The sequence below is a fragment of the Limanda limanda genome, chromosome 17 (genome assembly GCF_963576545.1).
Source record: "Limanda limanda chromosome 17, fLimLim1.1, whole genome shotgun sequence".
NCBI classification, from domain to species: domain Eukaryota; kingdom Metazoa; phylum Chordata; class Actinopteri; order Pleuronectiformes; family Pleuronectidae; genus Limanda; species Limanda limanda.
In genome coordinates, this window is record NC_083652.1 from 20,038,030 (window position 1) to 20,059,268 (window position 21,239).

General features: G+C 40.8%; 2 protein-coding genes across 3 annotated transcripts in view; both read left to right on the top strand.

The window, feature by feature from the left end:
• Window positions 1-4,962: 4,962 nt before the first annotated feature.
• On the top strand, window positions 4,963-15,507 carry ccnf (cyclin F). The gene is made up of 17 exons (XM_061090401.1): window positions 4,963-4,975; window positions 6,468-6,619; window positions 6,802-6,908; window positions 7,002-7,069; window positions 7,250-7,446; window positions 7,916-7,969; window positions 8,353-8,457; window positions 8,726-8,803; window positions 9,322-9,476; window positions 9,954-10,118; window positions 10,261-10,384; window positions 10,540-10,720; window positions 10,891-10,978; window positions 12,541-12,640; window positions 12,772-12,905; window positions 13,914-14,092; window positions 14,425-15,507. The coding sequence occupies exons 1-17, from the start codon at window positions 4,963-4,965 to the stop codon at window positions 14,877-14,879; spliced, it is 2,355 nt and encodes a 784-aa protein (XP_060946384.1). The 3' UTR covers window positions 14,880-15,507.
• Window positions 15,508-17,565: 2,058 nt separating this feature from the next.
• Window positions 17,566-21,239, top strand: part of abca3b (ATP-binding cassette, sub-family A (ABC1), member 3b) — a 33,432-nt gene continuing 29,758 nt past the window's right edge. For both annotated transcript variants that reach the window (XM_061090134.1, XM_061090135.1), the window contains exons 1-2: window positions 17,566-17,911; window positions 20,042-20,132. In XM_061090134.1, coding sequence (XP_060946117.1) covers window positions 20,079-20,132 — 54 coding nt within the window. In that variant the 5' untranslated portion in view covers window positions 17,566-17,911; window positions 20,042-20,078. The remainder of the gene's footprint in view (window positions 17,912-20,041; window positions 20,133-21,239) is intronic.

Sequence of the window (21,239 nt, forward strand, 5' to 3'; positions counted from 1 at the left end):
ATGGTGTGGAAGTGGGCAGTTGGATTGCTGGGGTCAGCAGAGGTTTACAGGAAACCAGATGGGAGCAACTCATCCGCTTCTCAATCTCCAGGACTTGGCTTCAGTCACAAGCTTTCAGCGCTACTTGCCTTTCCTTTTTTTTTTAAATTATTACTCTACAAAACTGGCATCAGTTTAAAAAAGCAGACCCACATGACGTCATTTGGTCTGGACTCAAACCATCTGCACTGTGGTTGAAATAAAGGATTACTCTATTTATTTTTTCACTCAAACTCCTGATCAATAGCATCTGTGCAGAAGACGGCTCAGCCTACGTGTTTGATTAGCCACGGACTGCTGTTGGCTCCAAATGAAACCTTTAGTGTAAGATCGTGTCATCGTTATGCTTAAACAACTGACGGTCCAATTAAATTACAAACAAAAATTGAATTTAGAGCAGTCACAGCGTTGGTATCTTAATAAAAACTACTGAGATGAGAAGCTGTGGTATTAAATCACAAATAACACACTGAACACTGATTATCTCTTGATGACATAATAAAGGGAACATTTTCTTTATTCCCCCGTGATTCATCCCAATCACTTCCCGTCTTCTCTTAATTTTTCATCTGCTGTCACCCTGTTTCTTTTTAAAAACATATCAGCGTTTCAGTCATCACATAACCTGATTTGCACATGTCTTGCCACTAAAAAAATCTAAAACCTATCTTTATTGACTTAAATGAAGTGTCTTGGCTGAGCTCACTAGTCTTTTACCACAAAGCCTTCGTCCTTCTGTGGATCTCAGTGTAAACCCTTAAATGAGGTGTTACAACCTCTGCTGCTGCTGCCTGCCATGCTTGTATCAACAGATTGAATCCCGTCTGCGTAGTTTTGTGACGTATGTTGCTCTAGAGTAACGTCAAGGTCATGTGGCTTCGACCAGTATCAGTTTTTGCAGTGTGAATGAAGCCTTAGTTTGCAGGATTACACAATAACTACTGGATGGATTCCCATGAACCTTGGTGGAAGGATGTGGGATGGGTCAAGGAATTATTCTTTACAGCCGTTAACATTGTGAGATAGGATCTGTTTCACTGTTTTCTCAGAGATTCATGATATTATTTGGATGAATAGTGATTTAAACATGGTTTTATAAGGTGACTGTTAGACCTTGAAAGAGGTATGAGCTCCACTGAGTGAAATTCTGTTAAAAGAAAGTAGGTCGTGCATCATAGTATCACAACAACTGGCAAAATAATGCAATGTCATTTCAATTCAAAGATAGCAAATTATAAAATACAAAACAACAATCAAGTAAAAAAAGCCAATCTTTGGGTAAACCTTTTTATAACTATTTTCATGTGATATTACTCTTTCTTTCTGGTCTTTTAAATTCTTATTTGACTATCTGGTATAATTACTGTCACGATTTTTTCTTTTATTTCTTCTTTCTCCCTCTGAAATGTAATCGTTTTTAAGGTTATTTCTAACATTTGGACCCGAGGTAGTTGATTCATGACTAGATAGAACCCTCGTGGTCAAATCAGAACTATTTATAGTGTGTTCTAATGTCTGTTTCATTAATTAATACCTCCCCACCTCAGAGGCAGCTCTTATGAAGTAAACTGCTCAGGCGGGAAGTCATCACTCTCTCATCTACTTCTCAAAACAAACTCAATGACTTCCTGTGGGAGGTTTTATAACGGCGCTGCTCATCGGTGAAATACTGGATGCTTGGCAGACAAAAATGAGCGACCTGGTCTTTGTGCACTCAGTACAGCTCAAATGCTATGATTACCTTCAATTTAGTTTAAACGTACCAACTACTCTCTTTTCTCTTATAGCCATTGCTGGACTCTTTGTGTTTTTTACTGAGAAAATGGTTGAGGGTGGTTGGGAGGTTTCTATGGGAACAGTGAATGCATCAAGGTGAGGATGTCACAGCCCCCTGCCCCATCTGAGGTCACCCGGCTACAGGATAATTTAATAATACAACACTTCTAGTGTGACAGACAGCAGGAAACACACGCCTCACTTGGTGCAGAGAAAAACAGCAGAAAATCGATTTTCTTCTTCACAATCACACGTCTCAGTTTTAGAAGAAGAAAAGGCCTGAATCTCTGAATTGACTTTCCCTGTAATAATTTGTACTGGGTGTAGAAACTGTATAAGATAGTTTAAAAAGACAACAATTGAAAGGTAGATGTAATGTTTACACAGTCCTTGTAGGTGATGATGTGATTGGGAGAGCAGGTGATCAATAGACGGTCTGGAAAGGACAAATGACCACTGTGGTTGACCCAGCTCCTTTATGGCCCTCTCCTAAAGACCAACAATTAAGAGGACCCTATTCAGCAGAGTGAGTGGTGGTCTTTCCGCTCATACCGGGGATCCAATGCCATGGTCTTAATCATAATGTAATTAACTCAAGTGCACCTGCGTCATCTTGTCTGCAAATATTGATGTGCATTCAGCGGATTTTTCTTTCTTTTTAATTATTGTCAGGTCGTGCTGAATTGATACTGGTATATTGCAATTTCTCTATCAACGAGACAAACATGCTCTGGGATTCACAGACAAGATCTTATGCAAGTGATTGACGCATATAATTACACACAATTAACTAAGATAAAAGCTAATTGAGCTACCAGGGATGAGATATAACCAATTATTTAAATCAAAAGACATGTAATAATAGAATCCGACATCAGAATCTGAGTTCATTGCCATGGAGATATACACATACAATACATTTATTTTGTGTATTAGTGCAAGCACATACAAAATATATATTTGAACAGTATAATAATATTACATACACTAGAAACTAGAAAATAATGATAAGAATTTGTTTTCCCCTAATTAATTTATATGAAAATGCTTTTCTTTGATTACACATTTAAAAGCTCACCCAAATGCTGTCCTAGCTCCTAAATGGTGGAATGAGCTCCCAATTGACGTCCGGACATCTGAAAGTTTACACATCTTCTGCAGAAAACTAAAAACACACCTCTTCCGACTGAACCTTGAATAAAAAATAAATAAATAAAAAAAATAAAAAATAAAAAATAAAAAAAAATAACCACTTTTGAAATTAACACTTTGGTAGCACTAAAATGGCACTTACCAATAGCACTTTGTAGTTTTGCTTTATTTCAAAGAAATTATACTGTCTTGATTCTTGTTGTTCTGGGTTTGTTCCCTCGGGGTTGAATGCACTTATTGTAAGTCGCTTTGGATAAAAGCTTCAGCTAAATGAAATGTAATGTAATGTAATGTAATATATTTCACTACAAGTGATAGTGATGGTGGATCATGATGATGGATTGTGGATCCTGGTGGATCCTGATCATGGTGGCAGCTGATCGTGGACTATGATTACAACAAGACTGCTTGACAGACTCACAATAACTCCTCAATACATTTGTCGCTGCGCCTCCCTTCATCTCTATCAGACATTTTCTAATGTAAAAAATAAATACTTTAAACATTGACACACTTTTCACAAGATTGTGGCCGATCCTTCTCACCCGGGTCACAAACTCTTTGAGGTTCTTCCCTCCGGCAGGAGGCTGCGGGCCATCAGGACTAAAACCGCCCGCCACAAGACCAGCTTCTTCCCGACTGCAGTTGGCCTTATCAACAAGGCCCGGGACCCCCACCTGACTTGGACTTTTATTCCACCCCCACACCCTAAGATGTGTTAAATTAACACATATTATTATATTATATATATTACACTGTATTACATTGCATATTGCAATATTACACTGTTCCCTGTTTTGCTCTTTGCATTGGGCATTGTGCATTTCACCTTTTACTTCACTTTTTATAGCTTTTAATTTTTATATATTTTTATATAGATATGTTTATGTCTAAATAAATGCTACCTTGTATAAATATTAGAAAAAGTGAGTAAAAATGAAGTAAATAGTGAGTAAATATATTGTTTTTTTATTATTACTATTGTTTTTCTTATGTGTGGTGTATTTATTGTGTTTTTATGTTTCCATGTTCATTGTATGCACCAATAACCAAAGCAAATACCAGGTAGGTGTAAACCTACTTGGCAATAAATACTTTCTGATCCTGATTATGTTACAAACTGTTTCTTCTAATCTAATCTAATCTAATCATCATCACCCTGGGGTTTCTATGTGTTTGTTCTCCCTGTTAATAGGTTGTTTTTTGGTAGTCTTTATTTCCTCTTGTTGAGAGTGAAGAACAGATGATGTTGCACCTTGTTGATCCCTATGAGACAACTTGTGATTTGTGAATATGGATTAAATAAATACAATGTGATTGATTGATTTGGATTTCAAAGTGCTTTCTCTTGCTCATTGTTGTAGTTGATCTGTGTGCGTGTCCCTTTAAACGTGGTACCTTTAAACACGCACTTCCTGCTCGACTACACCTCCCACAATGCGCAGTAAAATGGGCGGTTCCCTCGCAGGCGCTTGATAAACGGGTCAACCAATCAAACGCACTCCCCGGGCGAGCGCGTACTTCGAAATGCCGTCGCGTTGTCCAATGACACGTCGACTTTCCACAGTTTATAAAAATCTGACCAATCGCTGGCACGGCTTCCTCGAACAGGCCAATCACAGGGCCACGGGGCAGCCGGGGGGCGTCATCTCCCTCCGCCAATCAGATTGAATCTGGAGTTTAAACCGTGGGCGCGGGCGGTGCTAGAGCAGCGGCGGGGGGCGGGTCCAGCTAGTGAGTGAGTAAGCGTGCGAGGATTTGAATTTCAAGTTAGAAAAGAAACTTTACGGAGGGATATTAGTCGAGTTGAAACTTCATAGCGGAAGCCACGGAGCCTCATCGGGAAGCTGCCTCGTCACTACCCGGGCTGGAGTCGAGGGGAAGGCCGGTAAAGTTTGATATCAACGCGAGCATCGAAGTTTAAAAAGCTCCTCGGCTGTTCCTCGGCTGTTCCAGGCAGCTAACGGTGCTCTAGGAGACTCCACTGTACCTGAGATGAAAGCGGGCGGTAAGTAAATCAAACCCACTCAAATGTCATTCCCCACCATTACAGACACACAACTGGTTCCATGTGTGATGTGTGTGTTTGTTTGCTAAACTAGTCTTACGCTCAACCAGGGTGTTAGCTCTGGGAACTAGCTGCTAGCACCACTGCTAACAGATGTAGCCCCTAGATTCCCCCTGAAGTCCCCCCTAGTTTAAACCGGGTTCCCGTGGATTAGGGTTCGTATTAAACCTGGAGTCACGTTGAAGGTTCTGTAGGAACGAGAACCCGAGAACACGAACCCGATCTTGATAGAAGTCGAGTTGGGGGGAAAGTGGACGTGAGGGTTCGAACCACAGGAGGGAAATTTGGGCGCTCACTCGATGCGACTTCTTCCCTGTCAGCTGCTTAAGCTCACCGCCATTAAGAAGTTAATATCACTCACAATAATATCTATTAGATGTTCTGAGCTTATTATTTACTCGTCTGAGGATTTCACCTTTCACCCAGTTTATACATGTTCCCATTCGAGCAGTGGGTTGGTCCGGAGCAGCCTGGGGAGATTTGAATGTGGAGCCATAATAACCTTCACCTCGCTGCGCCTCGTTATCTGCTCACTCCACACTGGCCTGCTGTTTAGATGAACTGCAAATATTAGTTTGACATTAACGTGAGAATTAGTTTGGCCAGCCCTGCACGTAGATGTGAAATGCTTTTGGGTGATTTGTGTGTGTTTGTGAGTGTGTACACTTCGACTGTCCTTAGCAAACTGCCTGTTTATAATATCAGAATTCGTTTAATTGCCAAGTATATTTATAAATACAGGAAATAGCCTTGGTGTGGTTGTTGCATTTGACATAAAACAATATATGATTTGTCTAACACCTAATATTCGTGCTGAATTGATACTGGTATGTTGAAATTTCTCTATCAACCAGACAAACATGCTCTGGGATTCACTGACAAGATCTTATGCAAGTGATTGACACACATAATTACACACAATTAACTAAGAATAAAGCTAATTGAGATACCAGGGATTAGATATAACCAATTATTTAAAACAAAAGACATGTAATAATAAAATCCGACATCAGAATCTGAGTTCATTGCCATGGAGATATACACATACAATACATTTATTTTGTGTATTAGTGAAAGCACATACAATATATATATTTGAACAGTATAATAATATTATATACACTAGAAACTAGAAAATAATGATTATAATTAGTTTTTCCCTAATTAAATTATATGAAAATGCTTTTCTTTGATTACACATTTAAAAGCTCACCCAAATATATTTCACTACAAGTGATAGTGGTGGTGGATCATGATGATGGATTGTGGATCCTGGTGGATCCTGATCATGGTGGCAGCCGACCGTGGACTATGATTACAACAAGACTGCTTGACAGACTCACAATAACTCCTCAATACATTTGTCGCTAGGGTGTAACATAAAACAATATATGATTTGTCTAACACCTAATATTCCTCCTCCTTCCTCCAGTCCACTGCCGTTGCCCTAAATGCTACTCGGTTCCAGCACGGAAGCGGGTGAGTAAGCGCCCTCCAGCCCTGACTCTGCTGTCTCTGCCCGAGGAGGTCCTCCTGTGTGTCCTCCAGTGCCTCTCTGCCGAGGACCTGCTGTCTGTCAGGGCGGTGAGTAAAACAAGCTGCACACACTTTCACACTCCTACACAACCTCTAGCATGTGTGTGTGTGTTTGTGTCTTGGCCATCACAGATTCTTGCCCGGCTCCACATCTTGTGACCACTTGACCCTGATGGATCGGTTGGTTTAGTCGTCTTTGTTCGAGGACTAATTGTCTTCTTCTGCCACAGGTTCACTCCCAGTTGCGGGACATTGTTGACAACCACTCCAGTGTCTGGGCCAGGGTCAGTTTCAGGGACACGTGGCCGTCCCCCAATACCTTATGGCTTTTCGAAAGGTATAGTCAGTTCTGTTAAATTCAAGAATGATAAAACTCACTCATGTTTTTCTTCTGAAATATTTTGTTAATATAAATTGTCTCCTCCTTCAGAGCTGCTGAGAAAGGGAATTTTGAAGCTGCTGTGAAACTAGGGATTGCGTATTTGTACAATGAAGGACGTAAGTACAACACTGCACTTTGTCCAGATTCAACCATTTCCTTCTTTTGCTATGTTTCTGTAATACCTTGCACGAGAGCCCGGTTTATATAAAGGTCAAATGAAATTAGATCTAAAACCCTCTCGATGTAAACTCATATTGACCACAGCGCCTCACTCGTGTCACCTTTCTCTCCACCAGCGTTGCTGAGTGATGAGGGCCGAGCAGATGTGTGTGGTCGTAAGGCCTCCCACTTCTTCAGCCTGGCAGAGAGCCTGTGCCCTCTCACAGCAGATCCCTTCATCTGGGTGTTCATCCGTCCTCCGTGGTCGCCCACCGGCAGCTGCTGCAAGGCCGTCGTGTTTGACCGTCTCAAGGCTGAGTGCGAAACCAACGTAGTAAGTTTGGCTCCTGTCAATTAAAAGGGCAGACGAACATGCACTTTATGTTTTAATTTTAAATGCCTCCAAACAGCAATTATGTAGGACATGTATCACTAATTGGCAAGCAGGAATGATTGGCCTACTAGTGATGGGTTTTGAGGCCACTATGCAGAAACTACACTTAATAACTGTTACCCTAAGGAACATTTCACTGATACTTTCTTTCTTCCCACCATTGAGGTAAAATTCACTTCCTGTCTTTTTCTCAGAGGCCTGCCCACAAACTCTGTCATTTTAAGATTCACTTAGTTTTTTTGTCACAGAACCAAACTGTGCTGTAAACAATGGTGATTATCTCTCATTGCTTTTATTGGCATAAAAAGCTGCCATGATCTAATGGCAACTTAACCTAACTGCTCGAGTTCACATGAAGAAGATGTTAAAGAGTTTCAAGTGGTTTATGTATTCTCTCTTGTCTCCACAGGAGAAGAGGGGTCCATTGTTGCACTGTCTGGCGAGAGTTTTGCAGCTGTTTGAAGTGAGTATGAAAGTGAGACTGAATCTGATTGTCTGGGTGTGGTCGGCCCAGTTTCTATCATGCTGCTGTCACAGGACAGTCCGACTGGTTAATAGCAGTAGAACTCGTACACTCTGGTGGGCTTTGTCTTTTGAGTGCTACAAATTAATTCATGCCGTTTAAATGGAACCCTAATTCGTTTTCCAGGATCTTGACACATTCATTTGTACTTGAGCGAATGGGAGACTAACGCTCTTGTTAAATGTGCCAGATCAAACATTTTGTCTGATATGCAAGATCATTCATCTGGTTATACCTGTACCACTTTGGTCAACCAAGTTGTTTTAAATGTGCTATATAAATAAAATTAACATTGACATTGGTATCTCTCTAACTTTTTTCAGGAGGGTGAAAAACACTTAGAGGCCATATCTATGCTGGAGCAGTCTTCACAGGCTGGCTGTCTTCAGAGCTCCTACCTGTTGTGGGAGCACAACCGTAGAGCAGCTGTAAGTATTAATCTCCTCTTTAGTATTCTCCTCACACACACACTTCGAAACATTGACCTTATTGATTGAACTTTTTTCCCCATTTCAAACCCAAACGTAGGCTCATTAGTCTATAGTATTTGAAACTTGTATTCAAATGAAATGCCTAAGGTTTCACTGAACCAATAAATGTTTTATTGAATCCCTCTAAAAAGCTTTTCAGGCTTTTCATTTGACAAATGTGTCCAAAGGCAGAAGATTAAATGGGTTTTTCAATTTTGAAATTCAGATGGCAGATCCAGGCCGGTACCTCCAGTGTGTCCGAACCCTCAGGGACTATGCTGGCAAAGGATGCTGGGAGGCACAGGTGTGTTATTGTGCATATTGTGTTTACTCTCTAATTGCTCTTTGTTTTTGTAGTGTGTTCGGCAGCACTTTGTGACTTTTGTTCTTGAAAGGAGCTATACAAATAGTTATTATTATATATTGAGTCACTAAATGGCCTTCCCTATCATTCTCAAGCATTATTCTTCCTTGGTTCACTGTAATAAGACAAAAGACAGATTTTCAGCTGTCATGTTTTTTTTTTCTCAATCTATTTAATTATCCCTTCTGACATTTATCCAGATTTGGAAGTTGTTCTTAGTGAAGCATTATAATGCAGAGTCAAGAGGTCTTGACAGTTGACACATTTTTTTCCCCTCCTTAGCTGCACAGAATCACAAAAACTGTGACTCATCATAGTCACCACTCTGTAATTAAAGTACCAAACACTTGCTCAGTCAATCAACCTTATTGTTCAATTGTTAAATGGATTCAACCAGATATTCCGCCACTTTAAAACTCTTCTGAACTATTTCTTAAAATGTATTTTTCTTTCCCCAGTTTTCTTTGGCCAAAGTGTGCGGCACTGGGAACCCACTGGGTTTGGAGACGAAGGCCTGCTCTGACTTGGTGGCCCAGCTCTTTAGTTCGTCTAACCTGGCTTCACAGCGCTGCTCTCAGGCCATCCTCAGAAGAGGAATCAAGGACACCATGAGGTAGACAGGAACAGAAACGCTGCCATGATCAGTCTGTTGGGGATTAATATCTGCAATATCAATTAGATTTCCCTTTTACTCATTGTGATGACTCACCCTGTTTGGATCATCTTGCATTTCTTTAATGATGTTACCAAGAAGTAGATGAAACAGAACACTAGCATAAGGATTCTCAATAAGTAAAACGAAACCTTTTCCCTGTAAGCCTAGAAAACTTATCACAGATGAGTTGGCCATTATAACTGATTTATAATATCAAATACTGTCTGCTCCTTACGGGCGGTTGCAGTTAGATTTTTACCTCAGATGATCTTAAACACAAGGACCTAACTCATACATAATTTCAGTGTCATTTTTAATTTCATTTATATTATTATTATTTTTCTGAATTCTTTTGGGTGTGGTCTTGACACAACAATTTTTTAATGCACATTATCTTCAATTTCTACATATGTCTGATTCTTTCTGCCTCTGTAGGTACATCCTGGTGGACTGGCTCGTGGAGGTGACAACCATGAAGGACTTCTCCAGCCTCACACTTCATGTCACTGTGGGATGTGTGGATCGCTACTTGGCTCTCCGCTCTGTGCCAAAGGCTCGCCTTCAGTTATTAGGCATCGCCTGCATGGTAGTCTGTACACGGTGAGAAAATCCCATCTCATTTCCATCTTGTAATTATTGTTGCGGTGATGAATATCCAGAACTGTATTTTGATTTTTATTAAAAGCAATTTCTCTGGAGATTTGACTAGTTTTTATGACACCCTTTGTTGTTGTTCTTACAGCTACATGAGTAAAGAAATCCTGACCATACGTGAGGCTGTTTGGCTTACTGACAACACCTACAAATATGAGGACCTGGTTCGAATGATGGGAGAGGTCATCTCTGTGCTGGGAGGAAAGATCAGAGTGAGTACAACAATTGACTGTGTGTATATATATATATATATATATATATATATATATATGTGTTCTTTAGATGTCTATTTTGCTGCCAAAGCATCTTTTGGAGGAGTCTTTAATTGTACATAAATTAAACGGTAATTTCTTTTATTTTCTTACAGAGCCCCACACTGCTGGACTATGGGGAGGTGCTCCTGTCTCTGCTCCCCCTGGAGAGGAGGACCACTCACCTCTTCGGCTACATCTGTGAGCTGTCTCTGCTCTACTCTGCTCTCGCCGAACCGCAGCCCGCCAAGCTGGCCTGTGCTGCACTCCTTCTCACACGGGCACTACATCACTATGGTAATAACACGCACTGACACACAAGTACAACCTGCCAGATTGAAAAGATGCACAAAGTCCCACTTTAAACACTGTCACATAATACAAAAACAAAGCAAAAATTTACATCTTTAGTTAAGTGTTAAGTTTATTTTCACTTTAACGTTTGTCTGTGGTCTCCCTCCTTGCAGCTCCAGTCTGGCCGGGCCAGTTGGCTGACAACACAGGCTTCTCCAAGCAAGACCTTGTCTCTCTTTCTGTGCTGCTCTATGTCAAGTGGTGAGTTTCTCCCAGCGTGTAGATGCTAGCCAAGCAATTTATTTTCTAATCCTCCTCCTTTATCCTCCGCACTCACCCAGTCTGTCAGGTCAAGATATTCACACATAGACATGTCTGCAACTATACAGACCGAGCACTTGAACTGTTTCTTTAACATGAATTCAAGTCATCAGCCATGATTAGATCAGGTATAATAATTACATTGGTGTTGCCATGACTGTGGGAGAGAAAACGTTGAAATAAGACCAAACAACAATCACGGCACATACAAAGGAGCTATTAACTTGTAGTGTGTGTGATTGTAAATAACGGGTCCATTAGCTGCTACTTGTGTACTGAAGTGGAGGTTAAACCCCTGCAGATGAAAATTCGGCTCATTGTTGCTCAGGAACATTGTTGTGCTCTCTTTGTATTTTATATTGATTCAGTATGGAGGTTCTTGCCCTAACAACAATGGAAGGATAATGATCAAATGAAGTATTCAACCGAACAACTGAAAAAGTGTGTTGCTTAAGTGGTTCAACACTGGTTTCCTATCTTTTTGGCTGCCTTTACCCCTTTTTAAAGAATGCACACAGATCAATTCATTACCCATAATAACTGGCTACACATTTCTAAAACAGTTTCAAGGAAAAAGATTGTTTGTCTCAGACTTGTTAGTTAGAATATATACATTTTTATACATCTGTATAATTTCTTGCATAATCAAATACATGCTGAAAATGGGAGGATAAATTATTGGGAATGTTGTACAGCAATGCAAATTCCACATCTGGTATTTGACAGCAGTCTTGTTTGGCATGTTAAAAATCTGATGAGCCTTTCCCAGCATGTTACAATTTTTCAAAAGTCATGTCATAAGCCTGGTGTTGCTTATTACTGAGACTTGTTCCAGTAATGACCTCAGCTCCATTTAATAATCTATGGTTTCCAACGTGGAAACAACACAAGAACAGAAACAAATGCAAGAAGTATTAACCCTTAGTCTCATTGATTCAACTTACTATGTAGCACTTTCTTAAAAGCTACATTTTATAATGGGCAATGTATGTATTTGTAATTTAAGCTACAGAAAATGTCAATGAAATCATTGCCCTCCATTTTTGGATCTCTACCATGACTCGCATGGCTATGACATCACTGCTTTCCTCCACGAGGAGATAACATAAATTGATTGGTGACGTGGCCGTTTCCTGCATGCTTACATAGCCATTGATTAGATATAGGATTGCTTATAACGTCTGGTGGGGAAGAAAATGGACAGCCACTGATGTTTTAAAGCCTAAGAGCCACAGAATCATAAAGGACAGCAAGAAGCACCTGTAGTGTGTGTCTGTGTGTGTGTGTGTGTGTAACCATCAGTGAATCTCCAACTGAGTCACAGAAACGTGCCTCAGGGTGAGTCACTCTGATAGGTGAGCGTTGTATCGACAAACTAATCCTCAAATGGACAAGTAACAAGATTTGCTTCTAAGAGTTGATTATAGATGTGCAGGAAGCAAAGTGGATCAAACTCAGTCATTTTCTCTTTTTTTTCTGCCCCTCTCTCTCCCCCTCCTCAGTTTCAGTCCAGATGTTCCCAAAGACTACAGACACGTGTCTCTGACTGGAGTCAAGCAACGGTTTGAGGACGATCTCTACCAGCACATCAGCAAAGAAAAGGTAATTTGAATTTTCTCTCTAACAGGCTCTCTAGAAAGCTCCTCTATATTCGATTTTTCTAAAAACAAAATGTGGCACTGCGCGTCTCCAATGCTCATGTGAATGTAACTGGTCCTTGATTTCTTCACAAGGTGATGGATTATAAAGAACTGTGTCAGATCCTGGAGATTCCTGAGGTGGAGCCTCAGATGGAGCCTCCCAGCCCGACTGGTCAACCAGCAGATATCCACACCTTCCTTGCTTCTCCATCCAGCACCAGTAAGAGGTAAGCCACTCCCCAACACACAGGTTTCCCATTACAGCCAGTTTGAGTTGAGTGGTGTATAAAGACATTTAAACATGATCTTAATGGTGCTGCAAAGGAATACGCAATGGAGGACAGCTATGACACTACACTTACTGCATAATGCAGCGCACCTGATGGCCCCTTGGACATTTTATGTTTGTCATTAAATATTTTATGATTATGTTTGATTATAGAGTCCTGTTGTGAGCATGCAGCCTTACTGGGCTTTCACTGTTTTTAAAGGCACTGGGCCACTGAATATTATCACTCTCTCAAACCTACTGTTGTATAGTAGAAGTATTAATATTTGAATTAATTCAACTCCATTATCCATTTGCATGTAGTTTTGCAATGCAGGCATGGGCTGTGTGGTGAGATGCAATATAATCATTTATTTATTGTGGGGCCAAATTATCCTTTATTGGTGTTCACACCACGGAAGACAAATTTAGCTATAATTTTGTTGCTCTCTTGATTATGTGAAAAGTCCAATTATAGTTGTTGTGGTTTATATATTTGGATCCACAATAAATTAGATGTGGGACAAGGGAATTGGTGATAGTTGGCTAATCGGTTTGAAACATTCACTTCTTATATCAGACACCAGGAACTGCGAAATGATACTAGAAAGCTGAATGTGATGCAGCACGCAAGAGCAGAAATCGACTCTGATGAAGCAACTATACGTGGCTAAGACTATTACAAAATCCCAGATAAAAACACCTGGTCATATTTTTTACTATATTCATATCATAGGTTCCCAGCTTTATAGAAAACTAGTAGAACCTTACTATTTAAGGCTGAAAAGTGACCCCTGCCCAGACCCCACTTCAACCCTTGCTCCTTTAGCAGTTCTCTCTTTGTGCCGAGTCTCCCGTGCTCTGTGACAAACACTGTGTCTTGTCCAGAAGGCTTTTTGTTTGTGCCATCTGTGAGACGCATCGGTGACTCACTGTAACCCACTGCTTGTCCACTCTCTCTCCCAAGGAGACGCGATGACGGCATGCAGAGCCACAGAGCCAGCTTTGTGGCAACGCCCACGGCTGAGCTATCCAGTCAGGAGGAGAAGCTGGTCGGCGACATTCTGGACTGGAGCTTGGACTCTTCCTGTTCGGGTTATGAGGGGGACCAGGAGGAAGAAGGCGTGGGGGAGAAAGATGGTGATTGTGAGTGTTGGAGAAAAAAGGAGGAACGGCCTGCGCACATTTAATGATGTGTGATTACCAGTAAATTCTCAGAGGTGTTATTCTGTAAAGTATATTAATGAGGTAATCCATACATGGAGGGGAAGAATGCATGAGTCAGTCCTCTGGTAGTATGTGACTAAAGATGACTCTGCAGTTGCAATGTCCCGCATAGTAAGAGAGCGCATAAATTTAAGCTATAACTTTACGCAGGCATTATGAATAAATGTGGATGAATGACCGTAGCTGCACAGACTAAATTACAGTCCTTTAATGTTCTATCAGAATGACTCACTGTCATTATCTTTCAATAGGTTCAGTGTTATCCATCAACCTGCTCCCTCTGAACGACGGGGATGAAAAAGTCGAGCTCTGCAGAGCTCTGTCCAGTGATGAAGACAGTTTCTGTGAAGTGGAAAAGGAGGTGAAAACAGATTCCCAAGGCCAGGAACCCCTCTCCTCCTCTGCAGACCTTCACAGTTCAGGCTACTCCTCTGTCCAGAGCGTTAGCCCCTCATCCACCTGCTCCTCCACCCCCCTTGTGCCTTGCACGTTTAAGACCTATGTGCCTTCCTTGGGTGCAGCCTCTGCCAACGCCCAACCAGGCTTCCATCTTCTGGTGCCCATGCAGAGGCCCCGGGGCACGTCCAGCAAACAAGTGAAGAGGAAGAACTCTGCAGCTCATAGCGGAGGCGAGATAGAAAGAGAAGAGGATGAGGACAGGGAAGAGGACAGGTATTCAACCAGTGTTGGGTTTCTCAGCCTATAGACGCTGGTTATTTTCTCCTCCAGCACTTTCCATTAGTTCTCGCGATGATCCGCTCTCCTCTCAGTCTGCACTGGTCCGTCAACTGTGCGAAGACCAGGACATTTTGAGTTTAAGACAAGGGAAAAACATATAAATATGAATAACCTAGAAACTTGCTGTTGTTTTACAATACATTTCTTTCATTGTTTACAGTTATTGGAATACCTCCATGAAACTAGACTCAGTCAGCTATTAAACCACTGGAACATAACTTCATTCTCCTCAGGACCCTGGTACATTGGTTGCCATTTTTTATTTTACAGCCTTCTGCAACAAAACTCAAAACATGTCATGTCACAGACTTGTTTGGGGAAAGTTTTCATTGTTAAGATCATGTTTTGGAAAGCCTAGCTGTCACCTCATTGTGACGATTTTTGGTTACCGTAGTTTCTGGTATGCACTGTTCGGGAAAATAATGTGTCGTATTTGGTGAAGGCCATCAATACACGACTACTCGGTCATCGTCTTTGTTGATGAAAATGTCTTATACTTACAACTTTTTTTTTTACTGTATTAATACTTGTTCAGTTTTGTACTAAGTTCTATTTGTGTTTGCCAAAGGTACTGTGGTGATGTCATTTTGTGTATTCAGGGGCATCGACTTAAAAAGAAACAGCTGTGAAATTAGTCTTTTATAGTTGTCTGCATCTTCTGTCGTCTTGTACAAATACACCTGATGTGCTGTTATTCATATTTGTTAACAATATTACCTTAACGGCATTGAACCGTTTTCAGGAACACCAGACCAACCTAAGGCTGTTAACTATGGAAATACTGACGAGCCAAGAACCACCATCGGAATAAGTATTGTACGGACCTCAGCCTCTCCAAGTGTTTGCTGCTGCAGTCTACTATTCATAAGATGAATTGAGGCACCCAATGGAATATGAAACTCTTGACATGCTGATAGGTTGAACTAGGTTTAGCACTTTTATCATAACAGAAGGGCAGCAATTCAATGAAATGTTACTATTTTTTTTTTAAGCTTGAACAATCAATACTTAAATATTTTTTGAATGGATTGGATTTGGCTCCTTGGAGAGAAATGGATGTTCAGACACTAAAGGAAAGATATATCTTGATGGCAGAGTACACATTGACTCAGTGATTATTACTGACTAAATACATTTTAAACTGTTGCTCAAAACTGGTTATAGCCTGTGTTTTATAGATGTACATAGTACCATATGTATAAAAAGAAGAATATGCCACTACTACTTGAAATTGTTATTGCTTCATTCCAAAAAGGCAGTTTTTTTATGTGAAGCTCGTTTTTCTACAATACAGTATTTCCTCACTAGTTCTGTGATGTGAATGTCATTTTTGTATTGAGTTCAAATAAAAAAAGCCATCATGCAAGTTTCTTAAGTGTCATTTCCCATGCATTGTCCACAACACAGAGAGTTTAATTTACTCTGAACTGTTTCCTGACTAATGGAAGTGAGATTGAGTTTTTTATATTCTGGCATTAATAGTATTGAAAATATCTATTTTCCAGATTATTATAAAAAACCTACTTGCAAATAGTTATGTATGAGCACGTGTTTAGCAGAGAAGTTAGTTGAATGTGAACTATACTGTATATAGTATAACTACATAAAGATATATATATGAAAATAGCTATAGATTTAAAATCATTCAGTTTATCATGTATAAAAGAGTTGAATGTGTTTTTTATAAAAAGTCAATTTCTTAATCGGATGCAATATGACAAATGAAAAGTAACACAACCTGAGACTAACAGCTGATGAATTAAATTATATCTGAAGATTATGTAGAGGTGAATTATAATAATAAAGCAATCAAATAAAACAAATATGGTGATGAAAACCTTGTATTTTATTAAGTTTGTCTGAGGCAGGATATTTTAATAATAGCAAACACACGCGCACACACGCGCACACACAGACACTTATTGTAATGAATTTGTGATATACATTTAACGACTATAAATCACGACTGTACACTAATGTGCAGAATGACACGTTCAGGAGAAAACAAACCTACCAGGCATGTTATGTTATAAATAGAGATTCAAGATTCAAGAGTTTATTATCAAATGCACAACAATAACATTAAGCAGTCGCTGGCAATGAAATGCTTCAGTCACAGGCTGTCTTCTAGCAATGCTCAAAGTAATTACAACCCAAAAAACAAAATTTGAAATAGTATAAAATAGAATATCAAAAATTTAAAATAGAAAATAAAATATATATATATAAATATATATATATTTATATATAACAACATCTTGAAAAACAGACATGGAGAATATTACAGCATGGAATGTAGGATTAAGAAGCGATGCGTATTAATGATGCAATTTTTCCCCACAGATAAGCACCAACTACAGCAATCTCTAGTCTAAAACAATATAGGAGACCTTTCATTATTTGTTATCCTTATTTTTTCAAGTACAAAGTTAAAATGCCTTTGTTAATATATTTATATGAGTGAAATAATAGTTATTTTTCCGTTACTACAAGGAACTTTAAAACAGTCATTGTCGAGACGTATAAAAAAGTGGTGCAATTATGTGCAATAGTGCAAATACTGTAGTTTTCTTGCAGATGTGGCAATGAAGTCCAGCTGTTGCGATCACGTGACAGGCCAGGTCCAGTGAGATCACGTGGTTCGTCTTGTTGACGTTGTGCCTACATTTTGCGATGCGTTCACGGACAGCTGCTGCAATGTCGCCCCGCTAGCAGGCACCGGAGCGGACCGACGGAGAGCAGCCCAGACCCCCGGACCCCCGGACCCGGACCCGGACCACCACACGTCCCGCCGGGTCACTCATGCCGAGCCGGGCCGAGCCTTGGCGGTGTCGGTGAAGGGAAGAAGCTGTGATGCTTTCGATGCGGGTGTGAGACAGAAGAAGGAGGAAGTGCTTTCCACCTCCGAGAGGAGAGCAGCCTGGTGGAGTTCACGGGTCCGGACCTTTGTTTTGAAAAGGACGCTGAAGAGGAACCGTCCCCGGGTCCGATCCCTCGCAGGTATTTGGCTGTTATTTGGTTATTATGTGTGAAAACAACGAGCTTTGTCCTTCCGTTATTAGCATTCATCAGCCTCCGCGGGGGTTTGAAGGGCAGGTGGATGATCCAATCCGAGGGGTCCACAGGGCTGCGGGGAACCAATCAGACACAAGGGAGGCGGGACCCTCACGTCTGTAATTAGGGCCCGAGCACCGACAGTGCGAAGGTCCTATCGAAACTGAGAGGATTTGTCTTATTAGGGCCCGAGTACCTATGGTGAGGGGCCCTATTGAATTTTCATGTATTTTAATTTCGCTTTTGGGGCTTTCTCAGGGCCTAGACATGCTCAAATACTCACCAAAGTTTGCAGGAAATCAAAAACCTTAAAAGTATTTGAATTAAGATGAAGATACATTTATTTGTCCCAAACACATGCACAGACATGCACAAGCACACTCATGCAATTGAAGGGAAGTTTAACCTCTGCTTTTAACCCATCTGGTGCAGGATAAACAGAGCAGTGAGCAGCCATGTACAGAGCCTGTGGAGCAGATGTTAGGGGAGTAAGGTGCCTTGCTCAGGGGCACTAGACAGGGTAGGGAGAATCCTCTTGGATTTTTGGACAGATCAATCCAGGTTCCTCTTTTTGTTGTTTCTTCGTGGAGTCGAACCAGAGACAAACCAGAGACCTTTTCTGTCCATAGTCCAAGTTTCTGCCACTAGTCCACTGCCTCTCTTCTGGAGTAATTTAGAATGGGCGTGTGCCAAAATGGCTCATCAAAGTGTTAAGCTGAAGGAATAACACTTGATTGTGACTCACTATATACAGACTAATAGATCTGTTCAGGTCAAAAACACTCTTTTCTCTCTTCAGATCGTTTTAATATTTCAAGATTTCACCATCTAAGAAATCAAGGAATCTCACACCACTGACACTGTGACATTAAACCAAACTGACAACAAATAACTACTGGCTTTAGTGGCCTTTTTGGCCATTTTCCACATTTTTACTTTGACGAACTTGTCGAAGGGCTTTCATCAGATCAACTGCATACTGAGGTGAGTGTCGTCTCAACATGATGGAGATGTAAAGCACTGCAAATTTTGCGTTTTGGTCACACAGTCTGACCGTGGCGTGGCATTAAGGTTTGATGAGTCACATCAAGATGATTGAGCTGCAGCTACAATATTGGTCACTAGAGGGTGAAGAGCTTGTTCACACATTGTTTATATGTTGGAAACTAAATTAAACTTACTGATGTGTGTCAATTAATGTTGAGAGATAACTTTAGTTCATGATTAAGAGTAAAATAATAATTTTTAAAGTGTACGTGACACGCTCTGACTGTGGTGTGAAATTTGGATGATTCCCCAAAAAAGGGATTTATTATAACTCTTCTGTGCATTGTTCTATCAGCCTCAAACCTCATTCACACATTCAAGGTCCCGTCCTGATCAGATCCATGTGTCAATATTGACTCGTCGTCAAAGCCCCCCCTGCTGGCTATAGGAAGTAACATGTTTTTAATACTTTGATGAACTGCTCCTGACCCAAGTCTTGAGACCATGGTTAGCATCGTGACATTTCCTCAAACCGGTTTGGTCAAATGTGAGTCACCTGATATGGAGACATTGGGGAAATGTGGCCTCATGTTATTGATCATCCTCTCCTCTACATGCATGTGACTATCAGTACATGGAAACACTCATATAACATGTGTGTTTGTCATATGAAGCCTTTCTCGTGTAGTTTCGACTAAAATCTAAAACTAAAAGCTTTGCTTGTCCAACTGGTCCAACATGTGGATGTCAACCTGTTGTTGTTTTAGTCTTCATCTCATTTGCATTTGTCTTCTTGTTCCTTGCTGTCTTCTCCTGCAGATGCTGATGTCACCTCCATAGCTGTCCCCCCCCCCCGCCCCGGCCTTGTGTTTTCTCGGAATTTTAATTCATGTGATAAGCTCGTGAATGTGTTAAAAATATTTCATTTTTCTCATCATGATCCTGCTGATGGCCCAATTTCACTTCTCCCTTTTTTTTTCTGGTTTTTGTTATGATGAACAGAAACCAATATCAGAAACTGACACAGTTGAGCAGAAGCTGTTCCGAAAGCTCAAAATGTCATTCTCTGTCTTTCTCCAACTACTGTAGAAGTCTGACGGGACCGAGCCCTGCACACGGATCCAAAATGGCTATCGCGAAACAATTTGGACTGCTGGTGTGGAAGAACTATCTCCAGCAGGTGAGTTTGAAGGAGTTGCACCCACACCCACTCGGAAAAGCAGTTTTCAGGCATGAACTTCGGAGGATCTCCAGAGAATTAGGTCGGGACTCTCTTTGGATGTTTCCTTTCACGCAAGCACAACCTAGCGGGAGATTATTCGCTCTGATGCGTTCACAACAACACAGGAGACTCGGCAGGATTCAGGTGAGGGCTGGTTCAGAGTGTCAAGGGACCAAAAGCTCCCTCGACATCTTTGTCCGTGTCCTCGGCGTGTATGGCAGCGCCTTTTCATCTGGAGACATTTGCATTATTTTAGTTTTGCGTCTGTCTCATGTTAGAAACATCATCAACGTGCCCGCCTGCTTGCTGTGATCCTGCAGAGGGGATCACCTGCTGCGTTCTGACATCGGAGGCTTTCGATCACCTGCGTTCAAAAATACAGCTCCTCCAGTTCATGTCTGAAAGCAGCTTGCGTGTCCTTATTAGGTTGTGACAATATTTGCGACTGTGAATTGTCGGCTATAGCTATGTTTACATAGCGGAGTTTCTTATGACAGTATTTAATAAGGTATTGGCTCATGTGCCATCATAAATACAATGTTTTTTACAAATTAATGAAGTTACCCAGACCCCACTGTGTCTGCACTGAGCTGCTGTATCTCAGGCTCTAGCTCGGTCAGCATGTTAGTGGCCGTCACATGATTTTCCTCACCTTATATGGCTGCCCTCGGGGAACTCATTATTTGTACAATTAGTCACTTGGTTGCTTTATTTATTTAATGTTGTGACATTTATCACGAGACAGGTATTATTACAAGAATATTTTTCTTTTATGTTGTTTTTTGATTCATGTGCCTTCGTTGTGTGTTGTGTGTTTTTGTTTTGTTGAGTAACCGGTTAAGCAGGTTACACACACCTGATCTTAATCAACAGGAAAGACAGGCTGTCTCACAGTAGCAGATCACTCATTTCTTGCACAAATATAAAGTTCATGCAACGTATTATCATCAGACTCAGGTTCTGTCTCAGTTTACAGTAGATGGGAAAGAATTTGATAGAGTCAACATTGCCTGATATTCAGCTTGGAGTCTTGGCACATTTCTTGCTGTGTATTTCTCTGTATGG

Excerpts from the sequence above, each read along its gene's own strand:
- ccnf (XM_061090401.1), top strand. Across the intron at positions 6,909-7,001 it reads ACCTTATGGCTTTTCGAAAG|AGCTGCTGAGAAAGGGAATT; the intron begins GTATAGTCAGTT and ends CTCCTCCTTCAG. Across the intron at positions 8,804-9,321 it reads AAGGATGCTGGGAGGCACAG|TTTTCTTTGGCCAAAGTGTG; the intron begins GTGTGTTATTGT and ends TTCTTTCCCCAG.